The sequence below is a fragment of the Bos grunniens genome, chromosome 9 (assembly GCF_055505025.1).
Source record: "Bos grunniens cultivar Pamir isolate PY7600 chromosome 9, Bosgru_T2T1.0, whole genome shotgun sequence".
NCBI classification, from domain to species: Eukaryota; Metazoa; Chordata; class Mammalia; order Artiodactyla; family Bovidae; genus Bos; species Bos grunniens.
The window spans coordinates 15,881,844-15,899,196 of record NC_141173.1 but is presented as its reverse complement, the minus strand read 5'-3'; the positions used below and the strand labels follow the sequence as shown (position 1 = coordinate 15,899,196).

General features: G+C 41.3%; 1 protein-coding gene across 4 annotated transcripts in view; it reads left to right on the top strand.

Moving 5' to 3' along the window:
• FILIP1 (filamin A interacting protein 1) overlaps positions 1 to 17,353 on the top strand; it is a 221,638-nt gene that overhangs the window by 132,080 nt on the left and 72,205 nt on the right. For all 4 annotated transcript variants that reach the window (XM_086316832.1, XM_086316829.1, XM_086316833.1 and 1 more), the window contains one exon: positions 14,777 to 14,950. In XM_086316832.1, the coding sequence (XP_086172958.1) occupies positions 14,777 to 14,950 (174 nt within the window). The remainder of the gene's footprint in view (positions 1 to 14,776; positions 14,951 to 17,353) is intronic.

Below are 17,353 nucleotides of genomic sequence, written 5' to 3'. Positions count from 1 at the left end.
TTTTTTTTAACAAGTGGAATCTCTAATCTTTTTCTTTGTCATTTCAGAGAAAAAGCTTTTCCCCTGCAAAGTCAGGGGGAAATGTATATTCATTCAATCATTCACTTATCTCTCTTTAAACAAAGAAACACATAAAACAAGGTTATATACTGATGGATGATGAAATTATTGTGATGAGAGACTTGTGGGAACCTAACTACATTTTTCCCAGGAGCAATGGTTCTGTGTGCCCCAATTCACTATCTGTGGTAACTTTACCGAAAACAACTGTTGCAGATAATGAAAATCAACAGCTGTTCATCTGTATTTGTTCCTTGTATACAACAGGGAACCTGAATCATGGGAAGATTTGATGGAGATTTCATGAACATGTGCAGAAGTAATAAGCTAACACCTTTGGGGCCTAAGCTTTCTGTGTGCTGTGCTTAGTTGCTCAGTCATTCCCAACTCTTTGCAACCCCATGAACTGCAGCCCGCCAGGCTCCTCTGTCCATGGGATTCTCTGGGCAAGAATACTGGAGTGGTTTGCCATGCCCTCCTCCAGGGGATCTTCCCGACCCAGGGATCAAACTGGAGTCTCCCACATTGCAGATGGATTCTTTACCTACTAAAGTCACCAGAGAAGCCCAAGTGAAAGGTAAAAGGTAGATTTTAAAGAAACTCTTCTGTCCTCAAAAGAGAAAATATACATGTTTAGAAGAGTGGAAACACGGGACATTGGTGTTAAATAAAGAGGATACATGCACAAAACACACACACACACATTTTACTTACACATTTCACAAAGTTAATGAGTTGATCCCTGTGCTAGCAGCTGGGTTCACAAGAGAACAAGAGGCTTCTGACCTCCCAGTCTTTCCCAGAGGGAGAGAACAAGCCATGGTGGTTACAAAGTGATGAGTATAGGATTAGAGAAGTATCAGGCGACGGGAAGGGCAGGTCTGCACATTTTACACCTGTTCTCAAATCGCAGAGCACTAGCACTTAGATAACAGCACACGTGAGGTTTTCTTAATAAAAATTTTGAATGTGGCCCAAGAGAGTGACAAAGCATGGGAATTGTATAAGCAGATGTGATTAACTACATTCTCTCTTCGAAAAGGTAGATTTGGCATTTCAACCTGAGATTTGGCAGCAGAGAGCCAAATGGTGTCCATAAAAGCTGTTAGCCAATCACAAACAGATACTGTGACTTTTTCAGGGATCTCCTTTCTTTTAAAAAAAAAAAAGGACTTTCCAACTAGGAACTCACAGGAATTTTATTAAACACCAAAGATGCAATATAAGAAATGAACATTTCTAATTCTTCACTTCCTTTTCTTTTCCTAAATCAGAGGGCCTGACTTGGGCTGCACCTTCAGTTAGAGGCAATGCCGGTCCAGCCCGAGTCCTAGCACAAGATGCGCTGTTTGACATTGTTTCTTATTGATGCCAGGTTTTAAATAGAATACCCAGAAAAGTTTAGGAAAAACTGTCAAGTCATTTCTGCTGCAGTATAAACTTTTGACTCGGGTGATGAAGAAACTGCAGACTCTAGCATAAACCGTGGAGTCCAGATTCTTGAATTAGACAGGAAGCTGCTCCTTCAAATCACCAACAAATTGTGCGGGAGGTCTGGAGGCGCGGGGGCTGCCATTGTCTGGGAAGCCGGAGGCCCGGGAGTCACAGGATTGTTACGAGTGGTTTGGGGAGTCACAGGAAACGGACAGCCACAGGGACGAGGAGAACTGCCTTAGGCTTTGACTAACTGGTGCTGTTTGTGGAATGGCTTTTTTTTTTTTTTTTTTTTTGCTGTGCTGGGTCTTCATTGTGGCACACGGGCTTTCTCCCAGGGGCTTCTCTAGCTGTGCCTTGTGGGCTTACTTGCCCTGAGGCAGGTGGGGGGTCTTAGTTCCCTGAGTAGGGTTTGAACCTGCATCCTCTGCACTGTAAGGTGGATTCTTAACCGCTGGACCATCAGGGAAGGCCCTGTGGAAAGGCTTTTGGCTGTGTTGCTCAGTAGATCTAGCTGTTCCACATCAGTCAATTTAGTCTTATGAGAAAAGAAAAAAGAGGAAGTTGCCTTTTATTGGGCAGCCACAGTACTCCAGGCACTATATTAATCACGTCACATATATTTCAATCTCTTACAGATGGGGAAGATGAAGTTCGAGCTAACCGACTGAAGGTCACATTAGCAGAGCCACAGTGTGACTGGGTCACAAAAGGCAGGGTAGCTAACATTTGCCAGATCCTTTTATACATCAGCGCAAGTAAAATCTGTAAAGGAACTACTGCTGTGCCCATTTTACAGATGAAGAAACTGAGTTCAGAGAAGCTAACTCACTCATTCAAGGTCACACTAGCAGCAGTGCTGATGTATGTTTCTAACTCAAAGGTGAAAGTGAAAGTCGCTCAGTCGTGTCCGACTCTTTGCAACCCCATGCACTATACAGTCCAAGGAATTCTCTAGGACAGAATACTGGAGTGGATAGCATTTCCCTTCTCCAGGGGATCTTCCCAACCCAGGGATTAAACCTAGGTCTCCCACATTGCAGGCGGGTTCTTTACCAGCTGAGCCACAAGAGAAGCCCAACTCAAAAGACCCAACTGCATACTGTTTTCACCGCACTGCTTCTCTGAGTAGGAGAAAACATTAGCTGTAAGTTACCATCAGCAACTTGTTTAAAGATGAAGACAAAAAAGCAAGTGGGTTAAGAAAGCATGTAACAATAAACATCTTCAGTATATCTGAAGAGCTGATACTTAGAATGACCATTCCAAGTTCTCAAAAAGACATTATCTTATGCATATTATATTCTCTTTAAGAGAAGAGGGCCTTCAGAATTCATTTGAATTCTAAATGAATTCACTATGGGAGTTCATCCTACTCCCAAACCCCTACAATGGAAAAATCTCTGTTTTTTAAAGTAAGTATTTTTTAGTTACTTCATGCCCTGTAGGTTCATAATGGCTGAGATTTTCTTGTGTTTTTGTTCAAAAAATGAAACTCTAGTTTTTCTAATTTGGTCAAATGCCATCAATATAGAATTCACTTAGGTCAGAGGCTGAAATGAATACATCAAAAAGCACAACAAATCCAAAGGAATTTCGTGTTATACGATTCAAAGAAACCACCCCTATAAATTTTATCTAGGCGATATGTCCTTATCTTTTTGACAGGCAATATTTTCTCTTTTAAAGAGTATTACTTGTGTTTCCCAGTCCTCACCAGTGGGAGGATAAAAATAAGATCAAAGAAACTATCCTTTCCCTCTCCTGCCCCCGCCCCCGCCTGCTCTGTGGGGATACCAGGCCCCTTAGGTTTCTCCCCAGCACGCAGGGAGTCCTCAGAGGGTGGCCCACACGTGTTGCGCACCCTGCTCTGGGCTACCATTTGACCTTTGCCCCTGCTCTTTCCCCCTCCAGCCTACTGCAGTGAGGCCGGCTGTTCTGAAGGTACAGCCCGCACAGCTGTCTGCGATCCAGGGCTCTCTCCTCCGTGTCTGTCAGTTGATGTCTTCTTGAAGGGGGTTCAACCTATGCGTCCATCCTGAGAGCAGGATGCCCCACACACAGAGAGGGGCTGCCCCTTCCCGCCTTTCCTGCTTACTGCTGCATTCTAATTTACCAATTCCTCTAGTTCTTACTGGGTTCTTTAAGGGCAATCCTTCACCCTCGGACCCAGGCGTGGGTCGAGGGGGCTGAGCTGAGGGGAGCGTTGGAGTGACAGGCGCTGGGCTGCACTCAGACTGACCCTTGCCCTCTGACCCTGCCCTATTGTCCTTCGGCCAAAATGGCGCCCTTCCTCCCCCCGCCGGGGACGAGCTCTTTCCCAGGAAGAGCCTCAGTCCCTCATGCAAATAGCCCTGTCAGTCAATCCTCCAGACAAGATTACATAGAGGGATTTCACTCAAGCTTGAGAAAATTCTTGAAGGGACCATCTGTGGAGGAGACAATCATAGGATGAAGTGGGGAGGTGAACAAAATTTACATAAATAAATAGCAGCGTTGGACCAGAGGGCTCTGTAGAGAGACGCGTGGTGTCACGTCTGCACAGATGCTCTGTTAGTCCTGCGTCTCCTCTGGCTGGCTTCTGTTGAGAGGGTTAAATTTACGGAGCTGGATAAATAACCACAGTGAGAAACCATGTAGTTGTGCCTTAGCAATCACTTCGCCCACGTTTTATGGAATTCAGCTTCTCAACCCGCTCACAGAAAGCTGGACCCTGTCTGCGGGACCTAATTGCATATAGGGGTGGGCCATTTAAGGTCTCTGCCCAGGGTCTTCATTAGCACAGTACCAAGAGCCTGCAGTCTTTCAGAATTTAAGAAATTATACACTACAGAATCACAGCACCGCAGGGGGCAACCTGTGGCCTTATCTAATTTCTAATCTGGGACATAGCAGCTGTCTTGCTATTAATATCCCAATGTGGTAAAAAAGAAAAAAAAAAACCACACAAGTCATGAAAATGTTTAAATCCATGGATGACTGTGATGTTCAGCTAAGTAACCACAAGGAAAATATGACTGTACTTTTACAATTTATTACATGGAATTTTACCTTTTTATTCAAAAAAGTGGTATTCTCTAGATAAAGGATTGAGGGTGATTTGTATTTTCTTATTTGCATTTTTTGGGGGATAACAAAGTGGTACTTCTAATTTTTTTTAAACTGGGGCAAAATATACATAATATAAAATTTACCATTGTAACCATTTTTAAGTGTACCATTCATCAGCATTAAATGCATTCACCTTGTGTATTATCACCACCATCCATCCATCTGCAGAAAGTTTCTCATCTTCCAAACCCAGAACTCTGTTCCCACTGAACAATCACTGTCCATCCTCCTTCCCCCCTGCCTCTGCCAACCACCAGTCCACTTTCTGTCTCTATGAATTTGACTTTTCTAAGTATCTCATGTAAATGGAATCATATAGTATTTGTCCTTTTGTGACTAGCTTATTTCATTTGGCATAGTGTCTTCAAGGTTCATCCATGTTGGAGCATGTGACTGAATTTCTTTTTTTAAAAAAGGATGAGTAACATTGCATTATATGTATACGTGTGTTTGTCACTCAATCACGTCTGACTCTTTGTGACCCTCTGGGCTGTAGCCCACCAGGTTCCTCTGTCCATGGAATTCTCTAGACAAGAATACTGGAGTGAGTTGCCATTCCCTTCTCCAGGGGATCTTCTTGATTGAACCTGGGTCTCTTGCCTTGCAGGCAGATTCTTTACCATTTGAGCCACCAGGAAAGCCTTTGTATGTATATATCACATTGTTATGACCAACCTAGACAGCATATTAAAAAGCAGACATTACTTTGCCAATAAAGGTCTGTCTAGTCAAAGCTGTGGTTTTTCCAGTAGTTATGTATGGATGTGAGAGTGGACTATAAAGAAAGCTGAGTGCCAAAGAATTGATGCTTTTGAATTGTGGTGTTGGAGAGGATTTTTGAGAGTCCCTTGGACAGCAAGGAGATCCAACCAGTCCATCCTAAAGGAACTCAATCCTGAATATTCATTGGAAGGACTGATGCAGAAGCTGAAACTCCAATACTTTGGCCACCTGATGAGAAAAACTTTTCATTGGAAAAGACCCTGATGCTGGGAAAGATGGAGGGCAGGAGGAGAAGGGAACAACAGAAGACGAGATGGTTGGATGGCATCACCAACTCAATGGACATGAGTTTGAGTAAACTCTGGGAATTGGTGATGGACAGGGACGCCTGGCGTGCTGCAGTCCATGGGGTTGCAAAGAGTTGGACATGACTGAGCAACTGAACTGGCTGACTGACTGACCACACTGTTTATCCATCCATCTGTCAATGAATACTTGGGTTGTTTCCACCTTTTGGCTATTGTGAATAATGCTACTATAAATGTAAGTGTTCCTGCTTTCAATTCTTTGGGGTATATGCCCAGAAGTGGAATTACTGGATAATACAATAATTTATTTGTAATTTTTTGAAAAACTGCCATACTGTTTTCCATTGTACCTAAATCATTTTACAGTGTACAAGGACTCCAATTTCTCTATACCCTTGTTGATACCTGTTACTGTTTTTGATGATAGCCATCCAAATGGGTGTGAAGTGGTATCTCACTGTGGTTTGACTTCTATAATGATAAGCACTATTGAGTGTCTTTTCATGTTCTTGCTGGCCATTTGTATACCTTAGAAATACCTATTTAGGTTTTTGTTGTTGTTAACTAGTTGCTAAATAATGTCTGACTCCTTGGCAACCCCATGTGTGTATCGGAAAAAATAAATGCTAATTCAAAAAGATACATGCACCTCAACATTCACAGCAGCATTATTTATAATTTCCAAGATATGGAAGCAACCTAAATGTCCATCAACACTTAGGTTGATGAATGGATAAAAAAAGATGTAGCAAGGGGCTTCCCAGGTGGCACAGTGGTAAAGAATCTGCCTGCCAATGCAGGAGATATAAAGAGACTTGGGTTCAACTCCAGGATTGGGAAGATCTCCTGGAGTAGGAAATAACAATCCACTCACTATTCTTGCCTGGAAAATTCCATGGACAGAGGAACCTGACTGGCTATATAGTCCATAGGGTTGCAAAGAGTTGGACACAACTGAGCCTATATACATACATACACACACAGAGCCATAGAAACCCCTAAATTTTGCCATTTGTAATGCCATGGATGGACCTGAAGGGCATTATGCTAGTGAAAGTCAGGCAGAGAAAGACAAAAATATTGTATGATATCACTTATATGGGGAATCAAAAAAATACAACAAACTAGTGAATATAACAACAACAAAAAAGCGGCAGATTCACATCTATCCAGAACAAACTAGTGGTTACCAGTGGGGGGAGGGAAGGGTAGTATAAGGGCGTGGGATTAAAAGGGGCAAACTTTAGGCATAAACTGCAAGGATATACTGTACAACATAGGGAATATAGCCAATATTCTATATAACTATAAATGGAGTATAACCTTAAAAAATTATGAATCACTATATTTTATACCTTTGACTTATATTGTACCTCAACTATACTTCAATAAAATTTTAAAAATTAATGTCTGTTTAGGTCCTTTGCCCCTTGTAAAGTCAGATTTTGTTGTTGAGTTATAGCAATTCTATATATATTCTGGATGTTAATCCTTTATCAAACATGATATGCAAATAATTTCTCCCATTCTGTGGGTTGCTTTTCTGTCAATTCTGTTCTTTGATACACAGAAGTTTTAAATTTTGATATAGTTCCATTTATCTATTTTTTCTTTTATTGCTTGTGCTTTTGGTGTCATATCCAAGAAATCATTGCCAAATCCAATATCATGAAGTTTTTCCCCTATGTTTTCTTCTAGGAGTTTTAGCTCTCCATTCAGGTTTTTTATTTGTTTTGAGTTAATTTTTGTATAAGGTAAGGGTCCATCTTCATTCTGGGTATCCAGTTTTCCCAGCGTCATTTGTTGAAAAGACTATCCTTTTTCCATTGAACAGCCTTGACATTCTTACTGAAAATCACATGACTATGTATACGAGGTTTTATTTCTGGGATCTCTATTCTGTTCTACCGGTCTAAATGTCTGTATTTATGCCAGTATCATAATGTTTTGATTGCTGTAGTTTTGTAGCAAGTTTCGAAATTATAAAGTATGAGACCTGAATTTTGTTCTTTTTCGAGACTGGCTCTTTGGCTGTCCCTTTTGGACATTTGTTGTCTCTTGAAATTCCATATGCACTTTAGAATGGATTCTTCTATTACTGCAAAACAAACAAACAAAAAAATCATTGGGATTTTGAGGAATTTTCCTTTAATAAATTCAAGCTATCATGGTAAGCAAGTTTTAATATGAAAATAGCATCTGCTTGTGATTTTAAAACATAATTTTAGTATTTAGTTTTGGCCACACTAGGCTTTTGTTGCTGTGTGTGGGCTTTTTCTAGCTGTGGTGAGCAGGGGCTACCCTGATGTGGTGTGCAGGCTTCTCATTGCGTGGCTTCTCTTACTGTGGAACTCGGGCTCCAGAGCCTGCTCAGTAGTTACGGCACACAGGCTTCACTGCCCCGGGGCATGTGGAATCTTACTGGACCAGGGTTTGAACCCATGTCTCCTAAATTGGCAAACAGATTCTTAACCACTGGATCACCAGGGAAGTTCTGCTTGTGATATTTCTTTTTTCTTAATGTATGTATTTTTAACTGAAGAATAATCACAATATTGTGTTGGTTTCTGTCATACATCAACATGGATCAGCCATAGGTATACATATGTCCCCTCTGTCTTGAGTGATATTTTAATAAAAGCTTTTTTTTTTTTGGATAGTTCAGCTGAAGTGCTACAAAAAAGTGATCTTTAATGAACAAGCTGTATAGAGACTTTTAGGCTACTATTAACCATAGAGTTATAGAGAGAAATTTCTAGAGAAAAACTTAAACACACATTTTTAGTCCTAATGGCCCTTTAACCATGTCTGAATCTTCTCCTTGTATGTTGCTGTGGCACAAATTATGTTACCTTTGCTTTCTAACATTGAGGAGGGAAAAAAAATGGGAAAAAATGGGGGGAAAAAAAGGAAAAAAACCCCCACTAATTTCTATAGTGATAGCTAATACTACCATAAATTACATAGCTTTTATTCTTCTAATACGTTTATAATATTCCATTTTACCTAACTAGAAAGAACAGTATAATTCAATTTGTATGAGATTTAAAGATAGTTTGTTTCCTGTAGTAACATTCTGATGGAATGCACTGTTTTTCCTTATTCAGTTTACATATTTTCTTTTTGGAATAAACTTCAGAAGAAGAAAGTGACTCCTAAACTGTAGACAAGAATGTCAGATGGAAGCGCAGAAGTTGAAAAATGTAATTGTTTAGATCTTTTAAACAAGGCTAGTTAAGGTTGTTCTGAGCTTTTCAGTGTCAGTTTATGCCTCTCTGACTTTACATCAATTAATTTTAATTTTCTTTCTTTTAACAAATATTTACTGAGTTGCTATCATGCAGGCAGGCACTCTTTTAGTAGACATTGTAGACATAGTCCCTGACCTCAAAGCAGCTCACAGCCTAAGAGACAAGGAGGCCAAGTAAACTAATAAATTACCTTATTTAAATAGATACAGAACATTGAGTTGAGTTCCCAGAATGGGAAAGTATTTACAGAATGGGTATATATTAGTCTTCCAGGACCATCTTTCCTAGGGTCCCTTAGCTCAATGCAGTGATATTCATATTCATATTTAGGTAGCAAATTAAATATATGAAAAAGTGATAGTTTTTAAAAACGGTGACATTCTGTTTCTTCCAGAGAAGCATAGAAATAAATTTATTCTGTCTTCAAAATATATCCCCCATTCAAGGTCAACCGCTCTTAGCAGGGCATGGCTTGTTTGAGGTGTGCAATGTCAGCAGTTAGGAGCAGGCATCTCAAACTTCCTACCTGGCTGTGTTCCCTCTCAACTTAAGTAAGTGGACCATCATGCTGGGGATCATGGTGGCACCATCTAAGAAGCTGTCCCAAGCTGTTCACCTCAAGCAAATGTTTTCTAAGTCTTCTGTTTTGCCCTAAACATTCAAGTCAATATTAATATTGTATCAATGTTCTGAAAGAGTTTTAAACTACTTACCACCCACCCCAAGTCTTTAACTAATCTGAGAGCTTCAAGAGGAGGCACCGTGTTGAATTTGAAGTTCAGTGGCTCATCTTGATTCCCCATCCTCCCAGAGTTAGACATGTACCCATTTAGAAGTGCGGAATGGCTTTGTCACATGGGCATAAACACTAAATATTGTCTCTCACTCATCATGGATTTTCCCAAAGATTAAAAAATCCCACAAGTTTAAAACATAGTTAACGTTGTCACCAGGCACAGTCATCAACATTGGAACTGTACCTTTGAAGAAAGCTAAGTTCTGGAAACACTGTCAGTGAAATTCAGTTCTTGAGTAGAGTAAGTCCATCATGGCTGCCCTGCAAGATGTAGGAACATTTTGGAATATCCAGTCTCCTGTCCACTCCCTGTTTGCCCTTGCATAACCAACTCATCCCAGTTTGCCTGGGACTGTCCTGATTTGCCAAAGTCCAGTTTTGTGGGATTTTGTTCTTCTTAGTCCCAAAGTGAGAGAGTTGGTCACCTTCATTTGCACAGAGGTAGCAAATACTTTCACCAGTTCCCTGCAACCCTCCTGGTTTATATTGGTGGTCTCAAGTGACCACAATTCCTTGGTGAAGATCAGTGAGATTGAAGACCCAATGAGAACAGGAGAAACCTCTGGGGCAAGCACATCCTTGGGAATCAGATGGTCCTGCTGGGGGGCTTGAGCTAACATAGCAGATAATTTAAGTGCTTTTGGTGTTGAACTGACCTAAAGTAGTGAGGAGCCTGGTCTTTCCAGGTGGGGCTAGTGGTAAAGAAGCTGTCAGCCAATGCAGGAGATATAAAGACACTTAGGTTTGATCCCCTGGGTTGGGAAGGTCCCCTGGAGAAGGGCATGACAACCCACTCCCATATTCTTGTCTGGATAATCCCTGGGACAGAGGAGCCTGGCAGGCTACTGTCCACAGTGTCACAAAGAGTTGTGCATGACTTAAGCGACTTAGCACTCATGCACACAGTGAGGACTCTGGTGGGCTCTAGTCCATGGGGGTCACAAAGAGTTGAACACGCTCAAGCACATGAACACAGTGATGTCTCAGTGCAGCTTTGCATTAATCACAGTTCCTGGATCGCACCATTAGACATGCTGATTCAGAATCTGTGCGTTTTTAACACAGGGAATGAGCTTTCTATCACACCAATCTGACCCTGTCACAATTCTGTGGCTCAGAAATTCCAAGGCTCAGACTTTCCTGGTGGCCCAGTGGATAAGAATGTGCCTGCCAATGCAGGGGACACGGGTTCAATCCCTGCTCTGGGAAGATTCCACAAGCTGAGGAGCAACAAAGCCCATGCACCATAACCACTGAGCCCATGCTCTAGAGCACGTGAGCCTCAATTACTGAGCCTGCAAGCTGCAACGACTGAAGCCCATGCACCTGGAGTCTGCGTTCCGCAACAAAAGAAGCCACCGTAGTGAGAAGCCCGCACACCACAACCACAGAGTAGCCCCCGTAGTCTAGTCTCTAGACTAGTCTCACTGCAACTAGAGAAAGCCTGGGCACAGCAATGAAGACCCAGCTCAGCCCAAACAAAACAAACAAACAAAAAGAAAGTCCAAGGTTTCTTGCTATTTCATGATAAAACGCACACTCACTGTCTGGTTTACAGGCTTTTCATGACTTGTCCCTTGTTTATCACTCTAGCCTCCTGTGGCCTCAGCGCAGGCATCTAAATCCATTCAGTTTGACCTTTGCCTACAGGCTTCCCTTGGCCAAGAACAGTCTTACCCTAGCTCCACCTGTCTTTATCCAGCTGAAGTACTCATGTGAGATTTCATGTCACTTTCTCCAGGAAGCCTCCTCTCAGCTCAGATTCAAGTCATAAAGACTCTTCTGAAGTTCTTAGTCTTTGATATCTCCTCCGTCCTAAGGCTTACCGTGTTATAATGTAAATGTCTTTCAATTGTTTTTGTGGTTTCCCTCTAGAGTGCAATGCCTCAGAGTGCAATTATATCTCCAGTACTGAATGTGCACAAATATTTATTGAAGGGATGACTGGATTCAGCCCTCTTTTGAACTATGTCACCTGTGTGGGCTCCACCTCTCCTGTGTCTTATTCTGTTGCCTCCCTCCCTACTTTGACAGCAAAGTCCACAGTGTGTGTGCATGCTAAGCCGCTTCAGTCATGTCCAGTTCTTTGCGACCCAATGGACTCACCAGGCTCCTCTGTCCATGGGATTTTCCAGGCAAGAATACTGGAGTGGGTTGCCATGCTGTCCTCCAGGGATCTTTCCGACCCAGGGATCGAACTCACACCTCCTGCAGCTCCTGACTTGCAGGTGGATTCTTTACAGCTAAGCCACTGGGGAAGCCCCAAAGTCCAGAGACCCACCTTTCACTTGGTGAATGAATCACACATTCACCTGTTGGCCTTGGGCTTTGCAGAGCGGCTCTCTGCTGCCCTCAAATGTTTTGGATCAGCTCTTTATGCAGCCAGTTGAGACAACCTGTTGTTCCCTGGAGTGCGGTTTCAATTCAGCATGGCCATCTTCGTTCTTGGACTCTGTAGGCCTCCCTTGGCAGGAAGGGTTACTATGTAGGATGGAAGAAAGGATGGGATCCCTCTGTGCCTGTTTCTATACCCTAATCTTCTATTCATTCCCCATCATCATGGCTAAGTCAGCTAAACATTTTCATTGTCTCTTCTCCCTCTGATCTCCTTCTGTCTCCTTTCTTAAACTCTCTTCAAAGTATTTCTCCCTCTGGTTGTTTTACATCTTTAAATACAGTGGTTTATTTAACAGCTTCCCAGAACCCTAAGACTTTAACTGCTTGCTTGTGGTAAAACTTCCACGTGAAAACAGTCATGTTCAACAACAGGAACTTTCTTACACTTTGAATTTCATTCCTTTCTACAAAAATTAACAAGACTCTCAAAGCAGAGATGTAAAGTGGTTTTATTTAATTGAATCATGATTCAATTATTGAGTCATGTTTAAAGTAATAAAAAATATTTATTGTGATCACATCTTCATTATTTCACTGATGAAACAGATACCATGGTTTAATTAGTGAATTATGAATGACTGATTTACCATATTAAACCATTTTAAATAGCAGTGATTTATAGGCAACATGTATATTCCTTCCATGATTATTATTACAGCAATTAAAAAGCTTTTAGTTCCTGATGAATAATGTGATTCTAAATATATAATGCACAGTGTTACATAACCATGACCTCTTTTCCTTTGGTAATTGGTGTCTAGGGTAATTGAACTCAGAATGAAATGTGTGGTTTATGTAGTATATCACAATCAATACAGTTCAAGCATAAGCACATTTTTTAGGGAGAGAAGAAATGGGTGTTTCCTATCAGTTGTTTTCTTCTAAGAGAATTCGAAAGATTTGGTTAAAAAGAAACATACCAATAATATTTACATATTTTTGAACCAGATAGCTTAAACTTTTAAACTAAAATAGCTACCTATTTACAGTTGTAAAGCTCTTTGTTTACACTGTCTGATAACAATGGTCATACCTTGGACTCCTTCAGGACAAGATCACCATACACAGATGTGGAGCTGGGCCTTGTACAGGGGTGCCTGGCAAAGGACTCAGTAGGAGTCCACTTTTCACGCTAGGCAGGCTGCACCCTGACTCAGAGCTGTGACTCCTGGAAGAAGCAGGCACCTCTTTCTAATTTGCAAAAAACGCTGCATAGCTAGCCTGACGCTGTGTCTGTGCTTTGTCCTTTTGCCCTGCACGGAAACACATTGCCTTTCCATTAAACTATTTTCTGACTTACACTTTCTCACTAATCCCAAACCACTGGTTTCTTCAAAATTAATATTTTCCATTTTTGTCTTGAAAGAACATGTATATGTGGCAGAAACAATATGGGGAAAATCTGCAAATTCCAGTCTATTGACGTTTCTGTAATAAATTCATCTTTGGCCATTTGGAATTAGATGAATTCAGAGACTACGAAAAAGCAATAAAAGCAAGAAATCTCATGAAAGACAAACTTTATACTAGGGGTCCTGTCTCAGAGATAAGAGTTAGCTCCTTTCTTTAGAATGCTGTGATAATGAGCCAGGTTTATGATTTAAAACCCACTATTAGCATCACATAGGGGAAAAAATCTCCTCCACTGTCACAGACTGAAATTCTGTTGCCACCAGTTTGTTCTTTGGTACAAGCTGGGATGAAGTCAGGGTACTTCGTACCCATCACCTTTACTGGAAAAACAAGTATACGACCAAATGGGAGTACGTTTAGTAAATGTCAGTTCCATCATAGCTACAAAGTTCATCAGTCCTCATCAGTAGGAAATATATTCAGATGTATTTGTATTATGTGATGCGGACCACAGTCAATAGGACTGAAAGCCTATAATCATGTGGTTTTCTCAAGAGCGTGAACAAGACACTAAAATTTTGCTAAAAAAACAAAAGAACAACTCCCATTCCATCAACCTGACTCCTCTGACTGGCAGTCTGGATATCACAGGAGTTAAATTTCATATACATGTTTATGTATGGCTGAGTCTCTGCTGTTCACCTGAAACGACAACATTGTTAATCGACTATAGCCCAATACAAAATGCTTTTGGTATTATAAAAACAAATTTTTTTCACCTTCAAGTGGGAATACATTAAATTGAGAAGCCCCACCCAGCATCATGTGAGCTGCCGACCATGTGTTACTGTGCAAGATGGATCACTTGATGGGAAACAGGAAATCGCTAATAAAGGTTGTTTTTGTTAATTACACATGGAGTAAAAACCAGAAGGGGAGAGAGCAGGGTTTTATTTTAAGCCAGATTTGAGTACTACATTGAGGGCATAAATAGAAAACTTTACATCGTTGTTGACCTCATGAGCACTGAAATGGGCTAAGTACCCCTAGGAGCAGTCCTCCCCCTTCTCAGAATCATTTCTACTTACAGCAATTTTTATGTAGTTAATATTAGCACAAACCCTTTTCTCTGCATGCCTGCTTCCTAGCAACCTGAAGCAGAGTATCTGCTTGCCAATCTGCTTTTGGTAAAAAAAAAAAAAAAGAACAAAAAGCACCCAGTGGATTTGCCAATAACCGTGACGAGACACGGGATATATTCAATAAACTCCGTGTTGATTTTGTGAGCCCGGCAAAGGATACATGTTGTCAACCGTTTGACCTTGCTGTGCTTTCCATCACAGGCCAGGGAAGATGTGATCCACATGCTGAAGACGGAGAAAACTAAGCCTGAGGTTCTGGAGGCTCATTACGGGTCTGCGGAGCCAGAGAAAGTGCTCCGGGTCCTGCACCGAGACGCCATCCTGGCCCAGGAGAAGTCCATAGGAGAAGATGTGTATGAGAAACCCATCTCAGAGGTAAAAACTTACCCCTACAAGTCCCCCAGCAGGGAGCCTCAAAGGGAGGTCTCTGCATCCTTCCATTTGACACACTTCAACATTTCCTTTCAAAGGCAAACATTTATTTAAGATGCCCTATTCCCTGGTGGCTCAGATGGTAAAGAATCTGCCTGCAATGCAGGATACTTGGGTTTGACCCCTGGGTGAAGAAGATCCCCTGCAGAAGGGAATGGCAACCCACTCCAGTATTCTTGCCTGGAGAATACCATGGACAGAGGAGTCTAGTGGGTTATAGTCCATGGGGTTACAAAGAGTTGGACAAGACTGAGTGACTAACTCAGTGACTAATTTCAATCTAGAATTAAAGTATAATTTAATAATTCATGAATTATTGTGGATACAGTTCACTGATAAGAATTGTAGAAGTATTTTCTTAAATGTACTTAAAGCCCAAAATATATTTCTCATGTGGTTATGATAGTTACCTGCTCTTCAGTTTTTTATTCTTTTACAGGTGATATGTATAAAATTTTGAGGTGCTTATGGGTTTTAGCATTGCATTTTCAGATTATTATCAAACTGGTAGCCTAAAACTAAATTGATTTTTATTATTGATATTTATGGTTATAAAGCCACTTGGTTTTTATATCTTCTAAAAGACTTGGTCATAATTTAAATGGTCTCATGTGAGTGGCTAAAACATAAAAGTTGAGGCAAAATCCCAATGGAAGGTTTAGAGCAGGGAATCTAATAGGACAATATTTAATCATTTTTATACAGGACTGTATTAGAAACTCTTGCTGTTAATTACTCATAATGTTAAAAGTACATGTTAAAAATACTCTCACATCAAAGTTGGATTTGGATGCAGAATCAGAGAACCAGTTGATGGATCTAGACATACTGACCCTTTGGAATTCATGTAAAAAAAATCATAGATGTGAAATTAGTATTATAAATTAATAATGAACACAGAAATGAAAGTATGAAGCAAGTTGTTGTAATTTAACTTAAGACAAGCCTTTGCAGCAACTTAGTTTGACAGATCTCAGAAAGATCTGCTTTAGAACGTATTCACAACAGATTGATGGCTCCACAATTTTGTAATTTCTGCAACAAGAATGAACTGGAGTTCTGTTCTCATCTTTTCTCTAAACAATAAGAGAGAATTATATGATAGGATGGGCTTCCCAGGTGGCGCTAGATGTAAAGAACCCACCTGCCAATGCAGGAGACATAAGAGATGTGTGTTCGATCCCTGGGTTGGGAAGATCCCCTGGAGGAGGGCATGGCAACCCACTCCATATTCTTGCCTGGGGAATCCCATGGGCAGAGGAGCCTGGCAGGCTATAGTTCATAGGGTCACAAAGAATCAGACACACCTGAAGTGAGTTAGCACGCATGCATATTATGATAGGATAGAGTCAACTGGCTGGATCCAATTTCACATCTGAGATAATCCCTGGCTTGTGCAGGTCACTTCCGCTCTTTAAGCTTTGGGGTTCTCTGTCACGTGTACGTCTCATGGACTTGCAAGGACTAAATGAAGCAATGCCTGGAAAACTTTTAACATAGTTTCTGGAACATAATAGCTACTCAACAAATATCAGTATTTGCTGGGAGCTGAGGGTGATAATTGCTCACACTCTTTATCAGTTCCCAACTTGGAGGGATGTGAGGAGTAAAAGACACAGGGGAAAGATCAATTTTATATTGTTATTATAACCACCTGGATTGAAGAACTCGGCTTGGTTAAAGAGCATCATTTGGGCATCTTAATTCTTTTCTCCCAAGTTAGAGCTTGGAATGACCCCTAAAGGGAGAGGTAGATCTTCAGAGCACACACACCCAGAATCACTGCCTCCCGCCCACATGATGATGCTTCTTGGTTCCTTCCCCGCTCAACAGTCTGAAGCATTGTTCTTCCCTGGGGAGGAGTGAATGATGAGGAAGAGGGAAAAACAGAAGCTACTTTTCCCAACACTGGCAAAAACGAGAGAAAGAGGATGCTGCAAGGAGAAAAGATTCCCCTACCATTTATAGATTTTTGGTTTCTTAACCCTTTGGGCTTTATAATCAAGTTCTTGCTACTCAGGAGCAAGGGAGTTGCTTCCAAGTTCATGATGCAAGAATCTCATATGTCACTGTTCCATTACCTCCTGGGACTATGAGCAGATAGTCTAGCTTTTGTTCCTAGAAGTCATGCTGTATCTGCATGCATTCATGTTAATTCAGTCCTGTCTGACTCTTTGTGAACCTATGGACTGTAACCCATCATGTTCCTCTGTCCATGGGATTCTCCAGGCAAGAATATTGGAGAGGGTTGCCATGCCCTCCTCAAAGGGACCTTCCCAACCCAGGGATCGAACCTGTGTCTCTTATGTCTCCTGCATTAGCAGGTGGGTTCTTTACGGCTAGGGC